The following is a 22,764-nucleotide window of genomic DNA, read 5'->3' as shown; positions in this document are numbered from 1 at the left end:
TTTGCCGTGCGAGTATATGGGAGGCTAGGCCTGAAGTCTGTTACATCTGTCATTTCAAGGAAACAATGTTTTTGGTTTCAGTTGAGTTGCCTGAAGTGAATGTAAGCCAGTGGGCCACTGTGTAAATACTCAAGCAGTCACACATTATAAAGTATGTTGTTACTAGGACAGGTGTGCTACCCACTAGTTTCTCAAAAGCTGTGTTGTTGTTGTTAAATGACGTGATGCTTTGTAAACGCTGAGAGTGGAGGACCCACTGGACGGAGGCCCGGCGAAGAGCTAAAGGACGGGAGAGCTTGCCAAGGATAACACAGGCTGGCGGGAGCTGACCCAGACTCACCCGTTACCTTTAATGTTCTCTCCCTCCCTCTCTAATTTTCATTTTGGCATCGGGCGCACAAGTCATCTTCAGACCTTGGTTTAGGTCACCAAAACATGTCTTAAGTCATAACAGTCTTTCTGCCATGCATTAGGGTCTGGGCAGTCAGCTTTGTCATTCAATCCTTGTGTTTGTGTGTTCGAGTCAGACCTCCAAAACGAAACGAGTGCCAGCTGTTAAATGAATGCTTAAATAATTGATGGGCTACTAATACTGGTCTCAGTGATGCCATGATTCAGAGGTCTATCATCACACGATAGACGTAAGTCTTGTCCTCACACCTGGTGTTTAAGGAATGACATCTATACCGACTGACTAATTCACTCTTTCTTCTTTCCCCCTCACCCTCCCTCTTACTAATTCTCACTCAACCCTCTTCTTCTCTCACATACTCTGTATAACCATCCCCCTTTATGTCTCTCTCTCTCTCTCTCTGTCTCTCTCTCTCTTTCTCTATCTCTCCCTTTCTCTCTCTCTCTCTCTCTTTGCCTCCCAGTGTGGTGCAGTGATGTCTGGACTCCTTCTGCATGTGCTGTGGCTCGTCCCCCTGGTGGCGGGGGTGCCGTCCCCCTCGCGCCCCCCTGGGCGGTACTGCCGGCGGTGCTGTGACCACCTGGACCCCCCCGAGAACCCGTCCTCACCGCGCTCCGGCGCCGGCCTCCACCAAACGGCCGAGGTCCGCACCTTCATCAACATGACCATACTCAAAGGTACGTCTCGCTGGAGGGGATAAGTGCTTCCATATTGCTGTGACGTGATTGGTCCGTGCAGTGGAAAGATGAGCACTGACATATTTGGCTGTCTGTTGATTCCGAGCGTGCGGCAGAGGGATGATTTCACCTCTGGATTCTATTATTTCTGATGTGAGTTTTGAAATAGCACTGAAGGATGAAGGTTTTTTAGTCAGTCTGCCAAAATAAACAATATGACAGTTTGCACACCAACACATAGAGCACTGTGCATTCCAATGTATTAGATTTGTTAGATTGTGTAATCTATAAGACGCAGATATAACAAAAGGTTCATAAAAAGGTATGAGCACCTACCTGCTATATATATGCACCTACCTTTATGCCAGTAGTGAAGAATCACAGAAAGAGGGTTGGGGACTCTGTGATGGCCCAAAAACGTCTCATCTACTTTTGTTTTCTCTAAACGAATGTTGTGTTTGTCCCTATGTGACCATTTGTGTTCCATTCTTGGTTTAAATGGACCTGAGACCACTGTCTCTGTGGGGCATGCAGCTGATACTTAGCAGACTTACGCCGGCGAAGCCAAGTCTAACGTCCCATCTATAGAAATAGGGAACAATAAACATTCTCTTCTTATTCTATTGTCCTATCATATTATCTTCTTATTCTATTGTCCTATCATATTGTCTTCTAATTCTATTGTCCTATCATATTCTCTTCTAATTCTATGGTCTGATCATATTCTCTTCTAATTCTATGGTCTGATCAAACCCCACTATATGCAGCCTTGGCCTCCAGTAGTATATCTAATAAGACAGCTGTAGGTGTTTGTTAATGAGAACCGCATGAGACATGAGACATGAGACATGAGACATGAGACATGAGACATGATACATGAGACATGGGACATGAGACATGAGACATGGGACATGAGACATGAGACATGAGACATGAGACATGGGACATGAGACATGAGACATGAGACATGAGACATGGGACATGAGACATGAGACATGGGACATGAGACATGAGACATGAGACATGGGACATGAGACATGAGACATGAGACATGAGACATGGGACATGAGACATGAGACATGAGACATGAGACATGGGACATGAGACATGAGACATGGGACATGAGACATGGGACAGACAAGGGACATGAGACATGAGACATGGGACATGAGACATGAGACATGGGACATGAGACATGAGACATGAGACATGGGACATGAGACATGAGACATGAGACATGAGACATGGGACATGAGACATGGGACAGACATGAGACATGGGACATGAGACATGAGACATGAGACATGAGACATGGGACATGAGACATGAGACATGAGACATGAGACATGGGACATGAGACATGAGACATGGGACATGAGACATGGGACAGACAAGGGACATGAGACATGAGACATGGGACATGAGACATGGGACATGAGACATGAGACATGGGACATGAGACATGAGACATGAGACATGAGACATGAGACATGAGACATGGGACAGACAAGGGATAACCTTCAAGAGATGAGTCTGAGCCTGCTTGAAATGCTCCATAGTGTCAAGGGCTTCAACGAAGTTGTTAAAAGCATCTGTTGCCATTATTGTTTTACACCTGGCATCTGATCATTGCCTACTCAATCACCTTCATTGTGATAAGCACTGCATAGGAAGTGACTAAAAGAGGTAGCTTACATGTGTCAATCACAGCATGCTACACAGATTAGCCACATTGCTCCATAGGTGAGTGAGGCCTAAAAAAAACGTTTCCGTCCAAACCCATAGCAAGAAGGGATGGACTGTTGTAGAGTAGAACACAGACATTCAGCAAAGTGGCTGAAATAGTCCTGGAGACGAGTCAACAGTGTTAGTTCATCTGTGATTGGTTCACATCGCTCTGGGTTTCTTATCTCTCCTCACCCAGCACCGACCCTGTCCTGCTCTCCAGACAGGGGCGGATTTAGAGGCGGGGCCAGGGGGGCCGAGGCCCCTCCTCTAATTTGATTGGCCCCTGATTGGCCCCTGTTCTGCCAATCACCTGGCGAGAAAACCAAGCGGAAAACCAAGCGGAGAATTAAATGATCACTGCTGCAGTTCCACCTCTAAACTGTTGGTGGCAGTGCGCCGGTTGCGTCAATACAAGTGAATAGAAAAAGAAGCGTTCTGTTCCTGCCGCTTGCTGCGTAGCGCAGCATTTTGTACACGTGCTGTTTTCATGACGAATGCAGCATATAACTCACTCTGGTTGGTTAAAAAATACACATGGGGTGGGTCTTAAGGCTTTGGTGACCACCAAAACGAACTTTGGTTGGCTGAAAATCACGTCAATCAATCAGATAGTCACGCGATATTCTGTGTTTGTTTTCAGTGAATCTCAAATGGTGCACTTCAACAGACATATCGTAGTAGACAGATGAATGGCGAGGTAAGAGAAACAAAATGAAGGTGCATGGTATTTTGAAAGAGGTCGATCACCACCAATAGGCTAATATCATTAGATATGGGCTTGCATTTTCATTAAGCAGGAAAAATTAACCTTCGACATGCAGGGATAGCCTGCTACTGTTGTGTCAACTCGCAAGCGCAAGTTAAAAAGAACAATGCTGCTAATTCTAAATGATTTAGCAAGTAGTCTATGCGATCTCCGAATCACATTTCTCATTCCTAGCTGGATGAATTTCAAACTTATGTGTATCTATGAATTGCAGTGCATTGCCTAGACTATTTATTTGTGTACAATCCTCGTCTGAATCACCTGGGTGTGCTAAGCGTTGAGTCTCGACGGGCCAAGTCATTGGACTTGAATTAATTTGTCAGGCGTTTTAGCGCAAAGCATGGCAATCGGAGAATTCTTCTTTTCTGAAGAGAGAGAGAGAGGTGTAGCCTATACATGCTTTTTGCCACCTTGTTAGGACTAGCGACTATAAACAAAGCTTAGAAGGACAATCTGTGTGTGTGTGTGTGTGTGTGTGTGTGTGTGAGAGAGAGTGAGTGAGTGAGTGAGTGAGAGCGAGAGAGAATATGTTGTTGTATATAGGCCTACAGTTAAAAGCTGTTGCTATCTTTTATGTTTAGTGTGTTTTATGTGCCCTTTATGCACACTGAATTAAATATATATATATATATATATTACAATTACTGATTCATGATTTTTTTTATTTCAGTTTCAAAAGGGATACTGAGTTATTCATTGTTGCTTTTGGATAGTTGACTAGAAGTAGATGTTCTTTACTGTCAGTATGTGTGTATTGCCTTGTCGCAAATTGATGTTTATTTAAGCAGCGTCATCACTGGATATCAGATGGTGATGACACTGTTGGCCCCTGAAGGTTACATTTGGCCCCATTGTGGCCCCTGCTTCAGAAAAATCCTAGAACCGCCACTGTCTCCAGAGAACCTTTTGGCCATTTGTACTTTTTGTTTCCCCTCAAATTCAACATTCAACAAGGGAGCCAAAGAGAACAGACTAAGAGTCAAGATCAGAATATAACGAGGCTTCGTTCAGTGTGGGATTCAAAGTGTGAGATTCTCCATCTGATCCAAACAAACAATCTAAATATTTTTAGAGTATGGAGTGATTTATGCTGGTTTGGCAAAAATAACCTTTGGCAGAAGAACGCTGTTTGTTAAATCTGCACTGCTCTGCTTTTCCCTTTCACTGTGAAGCTGAGTTAATTAGGCGGAATTCCTTTTGTAAGGCGCAGAAAGTCATCCTTCAGGAGTACAATTCTGGCAAATAACTTGCTTATGTGGCAGAAAACCTTGTGTGCGCCTGCATGTGTGTGTATGATTGTGTGAGAGAAGGAGAAAGAGAGAGAGAGAGTGAGAGGGAGAGAGAGAGAGAGAGAGAGAGAGAAAGACAGCGTGTCAGGGAGCGAGAGTAAGAGAGAAAGAGAGAGAGAGAGAGAGAGAGAATGTATGAGTGAGTGAGAGAGATTCATTTAGCAACACACTGTGCTGTAGCAACACACTCTAGCTGTTGTCCTCAGCAGGGGGAGAGAGAGAGAGAGAGTGAGAGAGAGAGAGCGTGTCAGAGAGGAGGAGTGAGAGAGAGAGAGAAAGAGAGAGAGAGAGCGAGAGTGAGAGAGAAAGAGAGAGAGAGAGAGAGAGTGTATGAGTGAGTGAGAGAGATTCATTTAGCAACACACTGTGCTTCTCTAGCTGTAGTAATCAGCAGAGGGTCAAGCACTAAGCCAGGGCAAAGAACAGCCCAAGGGCAACCAGCAGAGGACCAGACTGCAGCCAGGGCAGAGGACAGCCCGAGGGCAACCAGCAGAGGACCAGGCTGCGGCCTACTCGAATGCCAAGAGCAGCAGTTTACAACGAAAGCCCCTGAGGACCATGTCCATATAGTTAGAACCAACCAGAGATACCCTCATAGCCTGAACAGTATGACTCATATAATTGCAATGTAATCCTTGAGCCGACTGAGCGCTCATGAAAAGGGGAGGACCTGCTGGGTCATGCATTTGGATCGCGGTAGGTTCCCTTGCTGGAGCTGAAGGGCTGGTTCAAACAGGGAGGACATAACAAAGACAAAACTCCCACTCAGCTCCTCGCACAGGGGACAAATGAGGAAGCCGAAACTGGCCATGCTGAATGTGACTCTATTCTGTGACTGTGTTCTGGTGACCTAAATTCATATTGAAGTCGCCCAGTCGTCGGTAAGCCATAGACTCCACCAGCTGGCAGAGGTTCAACTATTCTACCTAACGAGATTTGGCCAGAATCCCTAATGTGAATGTCTGTCATATCCATATCCATGTGTGTTTGCTCACTGGGTGCAGCTTTAACACTTTTGTTTTCCTCCCTCTCACAGGAGATAAAGGGGACCGTGGAGAGAGAGGCACATTTGGAAAGGCAGGAGGTGAGGGCCCCCCAGGCTCCAGAGGCCCCATGGGGTTCAAGGGGACAAAGGGCCAGGCAGGAACCCCCGGCGACCCGTGCAAGAGCCAGCAGTCCTTCTTCTCTGTGGGCCGACGCAAGGCGCTGCACAGCATTGACTACTACCAGGCGCTGGTCTTCGACACGGTCTTCGTCAACCCGGAGGAGCACTTCAACATGTTCAAGGGCAAGTTCTACTGCTACTTGCCCGGCGTCTACTTCTTCAACATCAACATCCACACATGGAACTTCAAGGAGACGTATCTCCACCTCATGCACAACGACAAAGAGCAGGTGATCCTGTACGCGCAGCCCAGCGAACGCTCAATCATGCAGAGCCAGAGCGTCATGCTCACGCTGGAGCTCAACGACGAGGTGTGGGTGCGGCTGTACAAGCGCGAGCGCGAGAACGCCATCTACAGCGATAACGTGGACGTCTACATCACGTTCAATGGATACCTGGTGGTGCCCAGTACCTAAAGGAGGCACCATGACGTGACACTATTTTTTATTGTTTTGTTGAGTTGTCTGTTTGATTTTTGTTTCTATGTTTTTTTTTGTTTGGTTTTGTTTTTCGCTTGCCTTAAAAAAAAAATCCTCTCAGGGAAGTCAGATGTGGCCTCCAAGTGTCATTAACGGACTACAGGAGATGTTGAGGAGAGGTTGTCAAAGAAAGCGAGAGACTGTGACGACAAAGCACTACTGCTGTTGCACATTTGAGCACACTACCTGCAGCTAAATCGATCCCCGCGAATAAAGACATTCAAAATGGTGCCTAGATGAGAAAACTAAAAATGGAGTATGCTAAGTATTTAACCATTATCCAACCATTAAACTGAGTTAGTGTTAATGACTCAAAGTCTAGTTTTCAGCATTGATAGCTTATCTGTTCCTCGAATGGACCTAAGGAAGAGAGAGTATGCGATAGGAAAAAAAACATGCAAGGCAACCATGCAATGCAACCATGCAACGGTTCCTTCATACCTTAATTGGCCCTGTCTCCTCGGGCCTGAGAGCACCTGGGGTGCAGCAGAGCGAGCAGGTGGAGGTTGTCATGTAGGGGTGGACAGTTGGGGGCCCCTCCTGGAGGATAACTATTTTGTTCCCTGGAGCCCTGGGCCTTTGTGTCTGCCAGCCGAGAGAGGAAGCAGGGGAGGGGGGGGGGGGCCCTCCATAGGTGCCATGTGTGCCAGCTGGACTGCTATTAGCACACAACATCACAAACGCCGGGGACACGGCCGTGACAGGCCACAGTTGAGAAACACGACTCAGTTTGGCCGACGAGTTTTGTGTTGTGCTGTGTTTTATACAGTGTATCATACCCCCCCACGGAGTAGTTCAGGTTGAGACTATAAATTATGAGGAATAAACAAGTAGACCAGATTACAGCAGTGCAGGTCCACAGCACCGAGGTCAACCTCTGTGTGTTTACATTGAGGGTGTACTGAGGCATTTGTTAATGCAGACCACTGCCAAAGAATGGTAAGAATCCTCTCATACACAGTGTAGCTTAACTACAGCGAAAGTAGTGAGACAGTTGATGGTCTCGATTAAACGTGAAAAAAAAGAAGATTCTGTCCAATTAGCAACACGACTATAGCTTTGATTTACAATTGAGCTCCATAAAATCTCTGGCAATTACAGTGACTATAAAAGTAGTCGTAAAATTAGCCCTAAATCGGTACAAACAAATGAAGATGCATCTGCCATTATTACAAGTGAGGAAGAGTGGTGAGAGGGTCATAACAGGGCCTTGTCTGTGAGTTGAATGATTGTGACTGAAAATGAATGTGATGCTGCCTACCCATGTGTGGGCTTAGAAGATGCCGACAGCCCACGGCTGTTTGGGTAAAAAAAATTGAAACAGGAAGCTGGGGGATTGTGTTGGTGCAGCCCTAATTGCATCCAGACCTGGCGGACGCATGTTTTGTAATGGAGGGCCGGGGGAAGGAGGAAGAGATTAATGGGAATAGGTACAAAATGAGAAAAGAAGATTAAAACAGGTGAATAATACAAAAAAGTAGAGCCAATTATCAGATCTAAAAAATAAAACTTGACAAATCTGTCAAATGTATTATACTGTCTTTTATGACCTAACAATATTTACACCATGCATAGAAACTTGGTGAACATTGGGAATCCAAATAATTATTAGAAGTACATTTACCATTTAAGTTTTTAATACCATTTTAGCATGTCACCTCACTGACCCCAGCCCGGATAACTGATGCTTTCTTGGCTCTTCCAGGGGAAGAGGGGATTTTACAGCCCTTGGGTCAGAGTTGCCAACACAAACGCTTAAAGCTAATTAGAGCTATTAACCAAGGCAAAGGCCAAATGGACAGAGTTTTCTGCTAGTCCGGGCCCAGGAGCAAGGCCAAAGGGATATATGGGAGTTTAGAGTCTTTGGGATTGCTTTGGGCATCACAGTGTTGTGGCCTTGGCTTCTGTTGAACCACATAGCCTCGCAGCACCTAGGGCCCTGTACAGAGCTGAGGCCTGTTACTGTTTTAGTTGATATGACCACACTCTCTTATAAAATGTTTATTAAGGTGTTTGGGGTGAGAACATGGCACTTAAAACCTAATAGAGTAATAACCCTTCTAAGCCTGCAGCCTGTGTGAGGACGAATTAGCAGACAAATGGGATGATTGTGAACAAGATGGAGGTTGGTCTATAAATTTGAAAACGAGTTATGGGTGATCGGTGAAACAATGCTCACAGGTGATGTCATTGTGTGGCATGTCTGACGAATTTGGCATAACGATTAACTCAAGGATTTACGATGCTTGGTGCTTAGCATTTGGTGCTTAAGGTAGAAAGACAGGTGCTCAACCTTTTGTTTACAAGTAAATCTGCATTTCTTCTGTATGTGAACAGAAATGTCCGTGTTCATGCTGTCCAGAACCATTATATAACGTTTGTTTTCTGTTCTTATTAAAAACAGCAACGTGAGATCAACTTTTGGAGAACTGAATCTGTACCAATTTGGGGAGTTTGTTTGTTTGTGTGTGCAGATGATCTGGAGCATACCGTACTTATATTTCCTGCTGAGGCCGTGCCTAACCTCCGCTCTCGCTTGAGTCTCCAGTGTAAAAATAGCCCAGAGTGAAGGACACCATCCAGACTCCCCAGAGGCATGCACTGATGGTCAAACCTTATCCCCACATCGTCCATGAAGATATCCTGTAAACATTCCCAGAACGTCCCCAAATGCTCCCGTAACGTAACATCCCCCCCCCCCATCGTGTGTCTCAACCACCGGAGATAATGACAGAGCAGGGGGCCCAGCGGAGGCCATAACCCCACCCAGAGTAGGAGGTCCTAACCACACCCAAAAGGCAGGACTCTAAGCTGCGTCTGCAAGGACAATAACCCAGAGAAGGAAGTGTGTCCATGCGTGTGTTCATGTGTGTGGTAGTTCGTGTTTGTGTTTCTGTGTGTGTGCATCCTGATTTTGTCCTTTCTCCGGAACCTCCCGTCTGTGTTTACATCAGCATTACTAATTCATAACCCCTTCTGGTTTTATTTACTTTGTCCCTTGTTAATATTATTTCAGACCAGCTGCCGGAAAAGCCTCGTTTATAAACTAGGCCTACATACTGTAAGCCAAGGCACGACTTCCAGCTGGGCCAGCATATTGATTACACTTTCCCATCACAGTGTCACTTCAAGGCTTACAGTACAATATTGTCAGAAACATACAAGTATTAGATGTCACAGCATGTGTCAAGCTACAAAGGAACGAGCCTGGAACTGACAATTGATGTGACCATTTTAATAATCTTCGCCTTGCTCACTCCAGATTTGCCTTGAAGTACATGGAACGGCTGCTCTGAGAATGATGCACACGGGTGCAGGGCTATTCTGTGATCATACTTGTGTGTGTGTGTGTGTGTGGCAGTTCATTTTCACCCTGGCTCCAAAGCAAAAAAGTAATTATGGAGCAGAGCGAGGAGGTTCAGAGAGGAGGCAGCAAGCGTGCTGAATTCATGATAGAGATGGGTTCCTGTGGGAGGGACCGGGGCTGAAAAGAGTGACTTTATCAGGGGGTTCCCGCTCTCCGAGTCACTTTAAACCTGTTCCTTTGAAGTGAGCAAATGATACTGCCAGATACATTGGGGGAGAGAGAGAGAGAATGAGGAAGTATAGCCATACCAGAGGAGAGGATTTTGAATAGGAGTCGTCTCAAGTCGTCTGAGCCCACCCTGCTGACTGGGAATTAAAGAGGAGAGGGAATGAGAAAATGCTTGTGAAAAAGGGACACAAAAACCTCCCATAAACAACACGAGATCTTTAAGGCCCTGCTCTTTTGTGCGGTGAGGCGTTCTTTTCTGCCATTCCTGAGAAGCCGCCGCCAATCCTTTGCCAAGAGGCACATAACAAAAATTCCAGGGGCTTTGTGGTTCCAATCGGAGTGGTTCCACCCAGGTCCTCTTTGGTTTCAGGCTGACCTCAATGGCTCCGGCTGAGGACACTCTGTGCTCAGCCGACAATGGGAGCCTGTATGGTCCAGTGAAGACCACAGGGAGGGTTTCTCACCCATGAGGGCGCTGCTGCTATTTCCACCACTGTCCCAATTTTCAGAGCACGCGGACCGGCAGCACGGCACCTCCTTCCCCATAGTCCTTTGAGGATGCCTGGGTCGTACCACAGCACCTCCAGTGTATACTGGCACTTAAGTATGGTTCTGATGCATATGACTCATAAGGTCCACACCTGTTTGGTCACCTGATGATGTCACCACACTCAGCCACAGATTTAGACAATTAGTGTAAAGTGCACCTCTGCAGTGACCTCATTCTACAGGGATCTCTATCATGTCACACCGTCCGTATCTATACTGCCCTCTGGTGTATTCTCAGCATGTGACACATCAGACACATATGATTATGATACATGGGGATGCATGTTATTTATTAATGTAGCAGACACTTTTAATGCAGAGCAACTTACAAGGTACTTTGAGCTGTTACTGCATAGTTCTACAAGTTGAGCTATAAGATCCAGGTTAAATGATCTGCTGGTTTCAGTCCATCTTGTTTCACAGCCAATTTTAAATAGCTGAGACAGCATATTGATCACACATTGTATTGATCCCTCACCTATTATGGTGATACATCACATAGCACCTCATGGTGCAAGCTAAAGCAATTATATTGATTTGACCATTTTAATAATCCTTGGTCACTCATTATTTGGCTTACGCTTCAAAAAAAAGCTGCTTTGACCTTTTGTAGGTTTTGCACTTTTATACAAAATTGGAGGCCTCTGTGACCTCTGCCACAGAGGTTGATTAGCTTTCCAGAAATGTAATGGAGCTTTTTTTGAGTCTGTAATGAAAATCCCACACATACACAAGTCGCCCATGGTAAAATTTTAAAATTAATTTATTATATTTCTTTGCCATAGAATTCATTTTTTTTGTTCAAGGTTAACATACAGCCATTCATATACAGAACAAAAGCTTTTTTTTATAACTCATAAATGTACACTCTTTATTGTTACCAACAGTAGAGAAAAATACTTCTCTTTTTTTAAAAGTACATCCCTCCCTTTTTCCACATTTCCACATCTGTAATTTTCCCTCGTTTCCACAGGATGGAGTGGTCGACCTCTGACCTTCCATGGGCCGCACCGGAGTTGCTACCAAACCACCGGCCCTCCATTCCCTTCTACATATAAACAAGAACAGTGCCAAAAAACTGCAGAGTGAACGGCACACACGGCCACCCCAACCTTCTCTGTTTAGGAAAAACTAAAAAAACCTTCTTGTCATTAAAACAAAACAATATTGTTTTACAATCAGCAATCAGTGCATTATGACAGAGCATGGTGCGGCGTTGAATGTGGTGAGGTTATCGGCTTTCGGAAACGAAAACACACCAGGAGAAAAGGCTCCAGGAGGGGGAGGAAAAAAACTCAAGCAGAGTTGGCCAGTTCAAGCAGACAAAATTCAGTGCCACTTAATTGTTTGAGTGATTGGATGCTGAAAGCGCTCGAATGACTGCCTGTGTGTGTGTATGTGTGTGTGTGTCTGTGGTGGTGCTCTAGGCGAAACACTATGCTGAGGAGTTTAAACACTGCCTCAAAGAGTGCCAACTCAAAGATGCCTAGAAGGATAGATGGATGGACGACGGAACTGATGGATGGAAAAGGTATTAAATGAAGGCATTAGGGGGAAGGCTTTAAGGAAATGCTGACTGCCGTGCAGGTGTGTGCTCACACAACACAGAATGATAAGCTGGATGAGAGCAGGACTGGCAAAATCGGTGCCACACGGCACTTTTGTCTGGTCTTCTGTGAAAAGACTGGATGTTTTTCCTACTGGCAGTTACAAGCACCTAGACCAGGCATACCATTCATCACGGGAACATCCAAAGTCTTTGCAATATTACTTGATTTCACACATAAACAATATTTCCCTGTGGACTGCTATTCTCTCAATAGCATCATCTGTAGTCAGTTCATGATGGTGAACTATAAAGTATAAAAAGAGGCTGAAGGTCCAAGATGTGCCTCAGCAGGCAAAAAACACTAGCCTCACCTGTGAGGTTTCTAGCGCCCCCTAGTGGCTATGGTCGAGAATGGCCTTTCAGAGACAATAGTGTTCACTCATAAGGGTGTTGGCCATGGAGACTCACCATCACAACCGCATGGATTGAAAACCGTATTGCAGCACAATCTACCCAGGTGCTGTGGGCTTGAATTGAACAGAACATTTGAGGGAGTCCAGCCGCATTTTATATCAATAAGAATGTATGCCGTTTCACCAGACAGATCAGAAGAGATAACTACGTTATACTAAAATTATAGGTGGTGTCTGTGTGTATATGTATCTTTGTAAAAGAAACCAAAAGCTTGATGAAAAGCCAGGCGGTTACAACTGATTGTTAGAAGCGCTTCTTTTTTGACAACGTTAGAAAGACAGAAGTGCAAAGCCACTCCTCCAGAAATGGACAAAGACCAGAGGATTAAGGTCTTTCTCTCAGACAGCCCAGCCCAGTCCAGCCCATCATCTCATCTCATTGAAATCCTCATGGCCTAGCTGGAGTTCATGAAGAACATGATTTGGGGGGGGGGGGAAGGCCGGAACGGTAAGGGCTAAAATAAAATAAAATAAAATAAAATAAAAAAGCTGCCTTGTTTGCAAAACAAAAAAGAAAATTACATCTTTAAAAAAATAATAGTTTAAATCACAAAATGGAATATACAACATATAACGTAAATTAAATCCATGTCTGTATAAAGCTGCGTTCACAAGAGCAGAGTGAGATGCAAATCAATGTACAAAGAAAACATAAAGTTTACATTAATAAAAAACTAAAATAAAAGATATGGTAGTGGTTTCATATCTTGATATATAGACACAGTGCCTTTTTTTTCGTTGCCTTCTCTTCCTCTCCTTATTGTTTCAGTTCCAATGTAACCTGCACAGGGAGAAGCACTCAGGCGCTCTCCTTTATGCACAGTGCCTCCCAGCAAGTATAGTGCGAATGACCCTGTCATTCAAAGGAACAATGGATTGTGTGTGTGTTAGTAGCCAGTGATGTAATTCTAGGAGATGGGATGGCATAAAACTCACACACATGAACGAACAAGCGCACATATCATGTGATGAAGAGGCCAATGTCTTCGTCCAGGTGCTTTGTATGTGTGTGTGTGCGCATGAAGGTGTGTAAGTGTGTGTGTGCGTGCGTGTAGGCAAATGTCCATCTGTCGCTCAGTGCACAGATGCAGCACTCCTTTTGATCTCTTCTGACTCAGCATAAGGCACCTGGTGCCTCTCTCTGGGGCCTCTGATCAGCCTATGATATGCTGTCCTGGAGCGACACCTTCCACATCCATCCCCACCCCCCTGCCATCTCAGCCCCACCTCACAACAGGCCCTCTTCACACTGATAAGTGGGTGGCACTCAGAGCCAAGCCTGACCGTGCTTAACCATGTCGGTGAAGGCAAAGGCTTGTCATGCGTTTCCACATTGTGTTTCCACCTGTGTTGGTCATGTTAAGAGTGTTCAGGTATGGGTGGGCAGATGGTCAAGCGGTATGGGATGGAAGAGAGCTTCATTGTACATGCTGAGATTAACATCACAATAATCAATTCAATAGCAAAACAAAATTAAATAAAAATGTAGTAAGTGCTTAGAATTCAGTAACATCAGCATATAGCATGGCCATGCGCAGAGGTGATTAGCGTGACGGGACGCTTTTGGCAGGTGATGGCTGTTGCAGCACTGCCGGGTGTGTGTGTGTGTGTGTGTGTGTGTGTGTGGTGGGGGGGGGGGGGGGGGGACGACGACGACGACACAGATCTCTCTGACAGCACCCAGTCCGTCCTTCACCCATGTTCGGTTTAGTTTTGGATTCTCACAGGTTCCTCCTACGTGAGCGAAGTACGGTTGATCAGTTCTTCCCTTTTCACACCGAGGAGTAGCAATAAATTAGATACATAATTATAACATTAACAACAGCAACAGCACAAGTAAAAATACATACAAAACCAAAATACAAAACAGACAAAAACTCATCGTGTCCAAAAACGAGGACATTTCGAGAAGACTGAGGGGCAGACACCCCTGATAAGACCCCCTTCCATTTTGAGTTCCCGAACACAGCACGTCGTTTTTTTCTGGTTACGCATCAGTCAGGAACCCCATGAAGTTGGCCTGTAGCCAAAGCCAAGGCTTTTTAATAATGTATGTTGTAACTGCAGGTGAGAAACCGTTGCATTGACTACACACAAAAAGGCTGTGCAGGAAAAGTAGTTTTCCTACACATACTATATAAAACAAAATATAAACTGTAATCAAATCAAACTCAGAATAGAACTGGCAAAAGCACAATCATAAAGAAATAAGTGGCCCATTTAACGTCAATCTAGCTTCTCTGTGGCAGACAATTGAGCTTGATAGGAACGGATTTTCTATGGAAGATGAATCGTTTGAATCGCTGCAGCCATTTTAATTTCACAAAGATGCAGGGACCCCCCCCCCCCAAAAAAATCAATGCAATTTGCTCTCATTTGTGCCCTTCTCCATACATAATAAGACATCAAATAACTGGGTTGTTTAAAAGGGCAACACAAAATTGCAGGCTATCAGCGAAATTCATCTGCCGGTGATGAATCCCCCTCATTCATCTCCCTGGCTCTCTGTCTAAATGGCACAGGCCTTGGTCTTTACCCCTAATCGTCCTCCCAGCCCTTTGAATTTCCACCTGATTGCAATCTCACCACGCCATCGGCATACTTCAATTACCCTCCGAGGGGTAGACCAGAGAGAAACGACGTCAGTGAGTTACAGGAAACACATATGGCCCTCCCAAACGCACTTGTGTTCTAAATGACTCACAGTTAGATAGCTCACAGGAAAATAAAAATATAAATCACTAGCACAACTGAGAGCTTTAATGATCCAGGTACAGTCCCTCCCTGATGCGTGAGTTAAGAAGAGGATTCAGGTTGTAGGCTCTTATAGCACTAGTGGCAGCCACAAATCTTGATTTTTGGCCTAGTGGTTTGGTGAAGTGCACCCACTGTGTGATGATGCAGTTGGAGCCGAAACAGCCCAGCTTAATATGCCCCTGTAATGCAGCTTCTCTTAATCCTCTTACTTCATGACTTGAGCCGGTCGGGGGAATATTATTGGACAGTGAGTTTATGCCTGCGCTGTGCTACCCACACAATAGACGCATAAAATGGGTCTCACTTGAAAGGGTGAATGTTTTACAGCATGTGCGCCAATACTCAGACCCTACACTCATTAACTGGCAAGTCTTTGGCATGTTTTTGCAAAGAGTGTGTGTGTCTCTGTGTCTAAGGGGACTGGGGAAGGAGATGTGTCTGTGTGTATCTGCGTGTGTGTCGAAAGATGGGCAGGGTTGATGAGGTAAGTGGGGCAGGGTATCACCACAGAGGCGGCATGACCAGCTCATGAGAGATGCTGGGTCAGGCCATGGATGGCAGAGCCTGGGCAAGATCAAGCACAATTATTTGCCTACAGGGACAGAGACCCAGAGGAGGGAACCTTTCTCCAGAGGGAACCATTCTCCAGAGGAAACTTTCTCCAGAGGGAACCATTCTCCAGAGGGAACCTTTCTCCAGAGGGAACCATTCTCCAGAGGAAACTTTCTCCAGAGGGAACCTTTCTCCAGAGGGAACCGAGGGGGTTTGGCAGCTCTATTGGTATCCTCCTTGGACCCGTCAAAATGAAAGAACAAAGATTGTGTGTGTGTGTGTGTGTGTGTGGTGTGCGTGTGTGGTGGTGTGTACATGGGAGGAGAGCAGAAACAGCAGGAGTAGACAGGCTGTCTGTGACCTTGCATTCCCCCTTAAGTGGTCAATTGGAATGCAAAAAAACTGTGAAGTTTCTTTCTGATTCCTCCCCCCCCCCCCCCCCCCATCCTCTCGGTTTCCAATCTGCCTGAGACGAACTCTGAATGCTCTCTGCTGTGGGCGCCCACATACTTGCACGCACACATGGGCATACCCACACACCCACACACACACATACATACATATATATAAACACCACACACAGTGCTGAAGAGGCTTGGGTGTGCTCTACATTCCCTGCATACACAGGCCCCTGTGACCCCAAATGAACGTGTGTGTTTTTGCCAAGTTGATCCCTCCCTCTTTTCCTTCCCTCATCCTGCCCCCCACCCGCCTCCACCACCTCCCCAGCCAGCAGACCCATAACACCCCTTCCTCCACTTCCACCCTTCATAGGCTGCCAAGACAATGTAGGCAGCACACTTCTGCTCGAGATATCTGCTGGGGTTTTTCCTCTTTTTTTTTGTGGCAGAGAAAGACCCGAGGGGGAGACAGAGAGAAAGAGAAAAAGAGAGAGAGAAAAAGAAACAGAGTTCCACTTCTGCCCCTTAAATCTGTCCTCCATGAGTGGCTGTTTAAGGGAGAGAGAGAGAGAGATAGAGAGAGAAAGAGAAAGACTCCTGCTGTGTCTGGACGCTTATGCCAGCCATGATTTATTCATCCCAGTCTGCTGAAAGAGGCTGTCAACTCTACCCCATGACTTTGGTGCTGGGAGCTCATAGCCACAACAACTCAAAATGTCCCTCTATGCCAGGCACCTTTAGGGACCACCACTGATTTCTGTGTGGCAGAGACCTGCATGACAACACCAGTGATCGATAATAAAGCCAATCGTTCCTGCTCAGCTCAAGCTATAGGCCAAGTTGCGGGAGGTTCTGCTCTGTTCTACTCAATGGCCAGCTCTTACCATCACTGATAACACAACTGTCATATCGGCCAGGTCTCAATGAAAATCAGGAGATATCTGAAGCCCCTCAGAGCACACAGGGATGGAAAGGCAGTAGAGGCCGATGTGTTCTCTTCATTCTTATTCTCTCCTCTCTCTTCCTCCCTCTCTTTCAGTAACAAAAGGTGCACAAACTCTTTGTAATCGGGCAAAAGGAAGCCAATCTCCAGTCCATCCCAACAATGTAATATTATTTAGTCTGATGTTTTCTCTTCTGTATTGGGGGCTTGTTTTGTGTGTAAGACATGAGTGCTTTACTGGTTCTCTATGAGACATGTAGAGAGAGAGAGCTGCAAGGGTTTACTGTAGACACAAGGGCAATAGAACCAACAGGGCACCATCCAGGGCAGTGTGTCTCCAAAGGGATGCAGGAAAACAACAGAGTGCACATCAACAACAGACGGTTAAGTGTTGCTTCGTTTCCCCACAGTGTCTTGTGCCAGCGCTGTTTGGTTTGTCCAACCACGCCAGTCCAACCCCACTCACTGCTGTCCGTCAATGGACGGTGGTGGAGCAGTGGGTGGGCCTGTGCAGTGGGGGCCGGACTTTGATTGGGTGGGCATTGTACGAGTTGCCAGTGGTTTATCCCCTACCCCCCGGAACCCCATGACGTCATGGAACCCTCACCCCTTGGTTCTCCCATAGACTGCCTGAGAAGCCCCTTCCACATGCTGCCTTACCCCCCATTTAGATTTGTTGGCGAGATGTACGGGTTCTCAAGCAGGTACCGGTACTGCTCATAGTGGTCCAACATGTATTTGGGAGCGTACATATGCTCCTTGGGATCTGAAGGAGGGTACTCCTGCACAGAGCCATCAAACCAGCCCCCAGTCCGTATCAGATCCCGAATGTACTTAAGGTCCCGTTTGTCCTCGTAGTCCCCCCACCGTGGGAAGTCCCCATTTTGGGCAGAGATGAGCTTAAAGTGGATGCCCTCAGGCGAGAAGCACCAGGAGCAGTGCCAACCTGCAAAGTGGAACGGACTTCCCAACGACCACTGCACCAAGATGTGTCCCGTGTCGTTCTCGTACTTACGGAAGCCAGGCATGGTGTAGTACTCTCGGCGCCGCAATCGAATGCCGTCGTTGTCATAGACATCACGAAGCATGCCCACTGTGCAGCCCGACACCACCTCCAGAGAGCCCAGTTGCTTCCAGAAGAATCCGTACAGTGACTTCCGCATGTGGATGGCGAAGGGCTCTGTCCAGCCATCGAACAGCTTGAGGAACAGGATGCCCTCCCGAGCTGGAATCTCATCAGCGTCGTTGATGAGGAAGACGTCGTCTGGCCGAATCCCCGCCACTCGAGACATGCCGTTGCGCGTCAGAAAGGTGCGCAGGTAGTCGTCTGCGATCCACCCGTCCTGCCGGCCCCCGTCGGGAAAGTGGTCGAGGAAGACGTAGAGGATCTTGTGGCGGATGTAGTCGTAGGTGCCATTGAGCAGCCGGCGTAGGAAGCGCAGCGGTCTCCGGTCGCCGTACGCTGTGAAGTTCGACTCGCACACCAAGAAGAGGTCGACGGTATCCACCAGCTCGTGAAAGCGCACGTGCAGCAAGTCAAACTCGTGGTTAACGTTGATTGCGTTGATGACGCGCCGCGGCGTCTCACGAGGCGTCAGCCGCTCCTTTGTTGGCAGGTTGGAGTGGTATACCATGGTGGGCACACCACAGTATGGACCATGCCAGCCGGGACGGCACACACACTTCACCAACCGCTTGCCACGCTTGGGTTTGGCGTGTAGGGTGCCTGCCTGCTCCACGGGATGATGCTGCTGCTGCTGCTGCGGCTGCTGCTGTATCGGCTGCTGGAGCAGCTGCCGTTGGCCGTGGTTAGCAGCTGCTGTGGGATTCACCGCTTTGGCTTGACCAGGGGGAGGGGCCACTTCGGTCCCTTTCCGGTAGCACAAGGCCCCGGCTTTGGTGCGCACGAAATAGGATGTGTGGTCGTTCTGGAGATGATAAGTGCGGTGGTGGAGGTCGCCCATAGACTCAATGGGGTCGGGGGTAGGTGCTGTGGTGGGGTCGAGCTCTTCCACCACCACCACATGCGGGGCCTCTTGTCTCAGACGAGCTCCTGGGTGATTGGGGTGCCAGGGTGTCAGCTCTAGGCGCTCATTTTGCTCCTGTTTTGAGAAAAATCAAAAAGTCTATTTTAAACCCAAGAAAAGGGAATGCACAACTTCAGCACATCTCTCAAGGTGAGGGACTGACATAGAAGAAAGGACACAGTATACACAATACATTTATCTGGACGCAACATCAACACAAAAACAATGTACAAAATGAAATACAGGCAACAGAAAATGTGGTCTTACCTGAGTGCCATCAGGATCCCTATGCAGTGGTTCCTCTGGCCTGCCCCATGGTCTGGGCACCTGAGGGTCCTCTTCAGCCTCCATCACCAGCCCCCCTGGATCCCTGAGTCCTCCAGGCATCCTCATATCCTCCATGTCCTCCCCGCCTCTGGGCTTGGTGTCGGAGGGCCTGAGGGCCGGCGGAGGCCCCTCCTCTGGCACAGCGCTAGCCATAGGTGTGGCCCGCTCCCTCCAGAAGAAGCCGGTGACCATGATGAAGGACTTGATGTTGGGGTAGGGGGCAGAGAGCTCGCGCAGCAGCGACACGTAGTGCAGCGCCTTGTAGTAGTGCAGGAAGGAGATGACACACAGGCCCACTGTGCAAAGCAAGAACACCCTATGCCGTCGCATTTTCATCCTGAGGAAAACAAAAGGACAGGAGATGGGGGGGGGGTTGTGGAAGAGGAAGAGAGAAGAATCAGAAGACTGCATTTAAAAAGCTGTTCTTTTTTTAAAAGATGCATTCTGCTTTTCATAGGCCAGAAAAACATTTCAGCTTCATTGATATGACAGCATTTCCAGCACTCCCACAACAACAAGGCAGAAGAGGCTTAGCAGATCTTAGTGGTTGCAATGGATGTCCTTGGTTGAGAGGTTTACCTCTGGGGGTCAGGTCAGTTTTATTTCTGACAATCTACACAAGCAGATCAGGCAAATTCAGTTACGCTAGGACCAATTATTTCTCAAGTGCCCCTTTAATCTCCTTTGGTGCGCCAGATGGATTATTTGAGATGATATAATTATATGTATGTTTCAGTGCCACTCCGCACAGCCTTTGGGGTTCTAAGGTGGAATCCAAAGTCATAATGATTCTGCCCTGATTGCATAGGACACACTCCCTCTCTCACTCACTCCCTCCCTACCTCTCTCTCACTCCCTCCCTACCTCTCTCTCTCACTCCCTCTCTCACTCCCTCCCTCCCCCTCTCTCTCACTCACTCCCTCCCTCCCTGTCTCACTCCATCTCTCACTCTCTCCATCTCTCCCTCCCTCCCCCTCTCTTTCACTCCATCTCTAACTCCCTCGCTCCCTCCCTCTCTCACTCCATCTCTCACTCCCTCTCTCATTCCTCTCTCACTCCCTTTCTCACTCCCTCTCTCACTCCCTCTCTCTCTCACTCCCTCCCTCTCTCACTCCCTCTTCATTTTCTACAGAGAGTCCACCATAAAAAAAGTCAGAGGGGTTGTCTCACAATCAAAGAAATTCAATCTGGCAGGAATGGCACAGAGCATCCCAAATGAATTGCAAGTAGCTTGAGTGGAAGTGACCTTTTGCCTTATGTTTGCTTATTTGTGCATTGGTGAAAAGCACTTGGTTTCTCCACCAGTCCAGGACACAGAGGGTGGGGTAGGCTTTAGGGGGCAGGAAGAAAGAAAATGGCAGAAGGCAGGGGACTTTCCTCAAGACCTTTCAGAAGAGCCTCTCCAGTATAAGCACGTGGCATAGCTGTGATCTGGCCTGTTGGGCTCCTAGTCAACAAGCCTAATGCAGCACTTGGCTGCACAACAACTGTAAATGTTTTCTCTCTGAGTGAGTGAGTGAGAGAGTGAGGGAGAGAAAGAAAGAGAGAGAGAGAGAGAGAGAGAGAGAGAGAGAGAGCGATAGTGAGAGAAAGGCAGGGGAGGGGAACAACTTTATAGGGCCTGGACTTCCCCTTCAGAATAATTTCCTCATTGTCTTTATCAGCACTCTCTCTTGTTCTCTCTCTCTCTCTTTCTCTCTCTTGCTCACTCTATGTGTGTTTTCATCTCTGCTTTTTTTCTCACTTCTCCTACTTTTCTTTGTTAGCACTCTAAACACACACCTCCTTTCAGCCTTATCTCCAGCTCCGCAGCAATGCGGGCCCATTCGGGGCTACACCGGCGTAGCAGCACGCATGAGTGCGACACATACTCGGCAAAGGGTCTGTAATAATCTGTGTGGTGTGAGGTGAGATAAAAATACAAAGAACATGCTGAGTGTAGAGTTTCCAGGCCCTCGGGGCTTCTGAGCTGGGGTGAAACGGGGACGCCTTCAGCTACCCGAGGGAAGAGGCATCAGTGGCCTCAAGGCTACAGTACCCACGATGTGGAACGATCAGATCCTTTGCCTGTACTTTGGGCATAATTTAACTGCACTCCAGGGCCACCAAGCAGTGCTTTATACTAAGACGTTGACACTATCGTAGTGGATTGTGAGGTTATACAGTAGCATGTCTGGCTGTAGGTTTGCAGTGTATAAGCAGAAAAAATGTTGTTGATACATGATGGGCTGTTCCAGACAGCAGACTGAATAAGGGATTTGGGCTTGCATGGAGACAGTGAAGCGCGGATGTTCAACATTTAGAGGTGCACCAGGTGCTGCTGAGTGCACACCCTCGTGGGTCATGTCAAACATTAGACACTCACACTGGCGCCAGATGGCTCTTCCTGGAAATGAACCAACGACCCATAGAGAACCAGGTGACCCGTCATAAGAGAAGTGCAGCAAACTATATAGGGCAACCCATTTATCTCTAAAACGTGTCACTTGCCAGTGACAAAATGGACTGGGAGGATTTTCGTAGTGCTGCCCAAAATAAAAGTAAAAGTCTTCTGCCACTGTATTAGCAAAGCCAAACATTTGGGTTTTGGAGTCTTGGAGGCGTCTCAAGTGGCAAACAAACATTGGCGAGCAGCTCATTAAGTGGAGCTCAGCTCTCCACTGGAATAGTCAGAGTCAACACGATTTGGGCGAGCACTGGTGTAGGGAACAGGAGGGCTAATGCACATAAAAAAATTCAGTGCAGATTGCTGTGGCAGGCAGGGTGGCTCACGTCTAATGACTTGTGTTCCACGGAGCTGTGACTGGATGCCATTATGGACAGGCGAGGGCGAGGCGGAAATGGACACAAACAGCACTGTGGGTCACCATGGGAGCGGCAAAGGGGAGGGTGGCAGGACAAAACGTGCAGCCAAATGGGGTTTAATACAATTAGGAGCCCTCCACAGAGCCAAAACGCTTTTATGCACTCGCCACACACACACACAGACACACAGCCTTCGCTGGCACACACACACACAGCCTTCGCTGGCACACACACACAGACACACACACACACACACACACACACACACACACACACACACACACACACACACACACACACACACACACACACACACACACACACACACAC

The 22,764-nt window shown here is 47.2% G+C and overlaps 2 protein-coding genes across 3 annotated transcripts in view; one reads left to right on the top strand and one right to left on the bottom strand.

Moving 5' to 3' along the window:
- Nucleotides 1–887: 887 nt before the first annotated feature.
- Nucleotides 888–7,040, top strand: c1qtnf6b (C1q and TNF related 6b; the record flags this gene model as incomplete). Its single annotated transcript, XM_080849820.1, has 2 exons — nt 888–1,089; nt 5,909–7,040. The coding sequence occupies 2 exons, from the start codon at nt 888–890 to the stop codon at nt 6,451–6,453; spliced, it is 747 nt and encodes a 248-aa protein (XP_080705946.1). The 3' UTR covers nt 6,454–7,040.
- Nucleotides 7,041–11,345: 4,305 nt separating this feature from the next.
- Nucleotides 11,346–22,764, bottom strand: part of mgat3b (beta-1,4-mannosyl-glycoprotein 4-beta-N-acetylglucosaminyltransferase b) — a 28,381-nt gene continuing 16,962 nt past the window's right edge. The window contains exons 2-4 of one of the 2 annotated variants that reach the window (XM_080848605.1): nt 19,570–19,966; nt 18,291–19,377; nt 11,346–14,390 (exon numbers count right to left, since the gene is read on the bottom strand). In XM_080848605.1, the coding sequence (XP_080704731.1) occupies nt 14,380–14,390; nt 18,291–19,377; nt 19,570–19,965 (1,494 nt within the window). In that variant the 5' untranslated portion in view covers nt 19,966 and the 3' untranslated portion in view covers nt 11,346–14,379. Of the gene's footprint in view, nt 14,391–16,690; nt 19,378–19,569; nt 19,967–22,764 lie in introns of those variants that run through there. The other variant, XM_080848604.1, reaches the window with a different exon arrangement.

Source organism: Sprattus sprattus (assembly GCF_963457725.1).
Source record: "Sprattus sprattus genome assembly, chromosome: 1".
Lineage (NCBI taxonomy): Eukaryota > Metazoa > Chordata > Actinopteri > Clupeiformes > Clupeidae > Sprattus > Sprattus sprattus.
The sequence above is the reverse complement of the archived record's forward strand: the minus strand, read 5'-3'. Positions and strand labels throughout refer to the sequence as shown.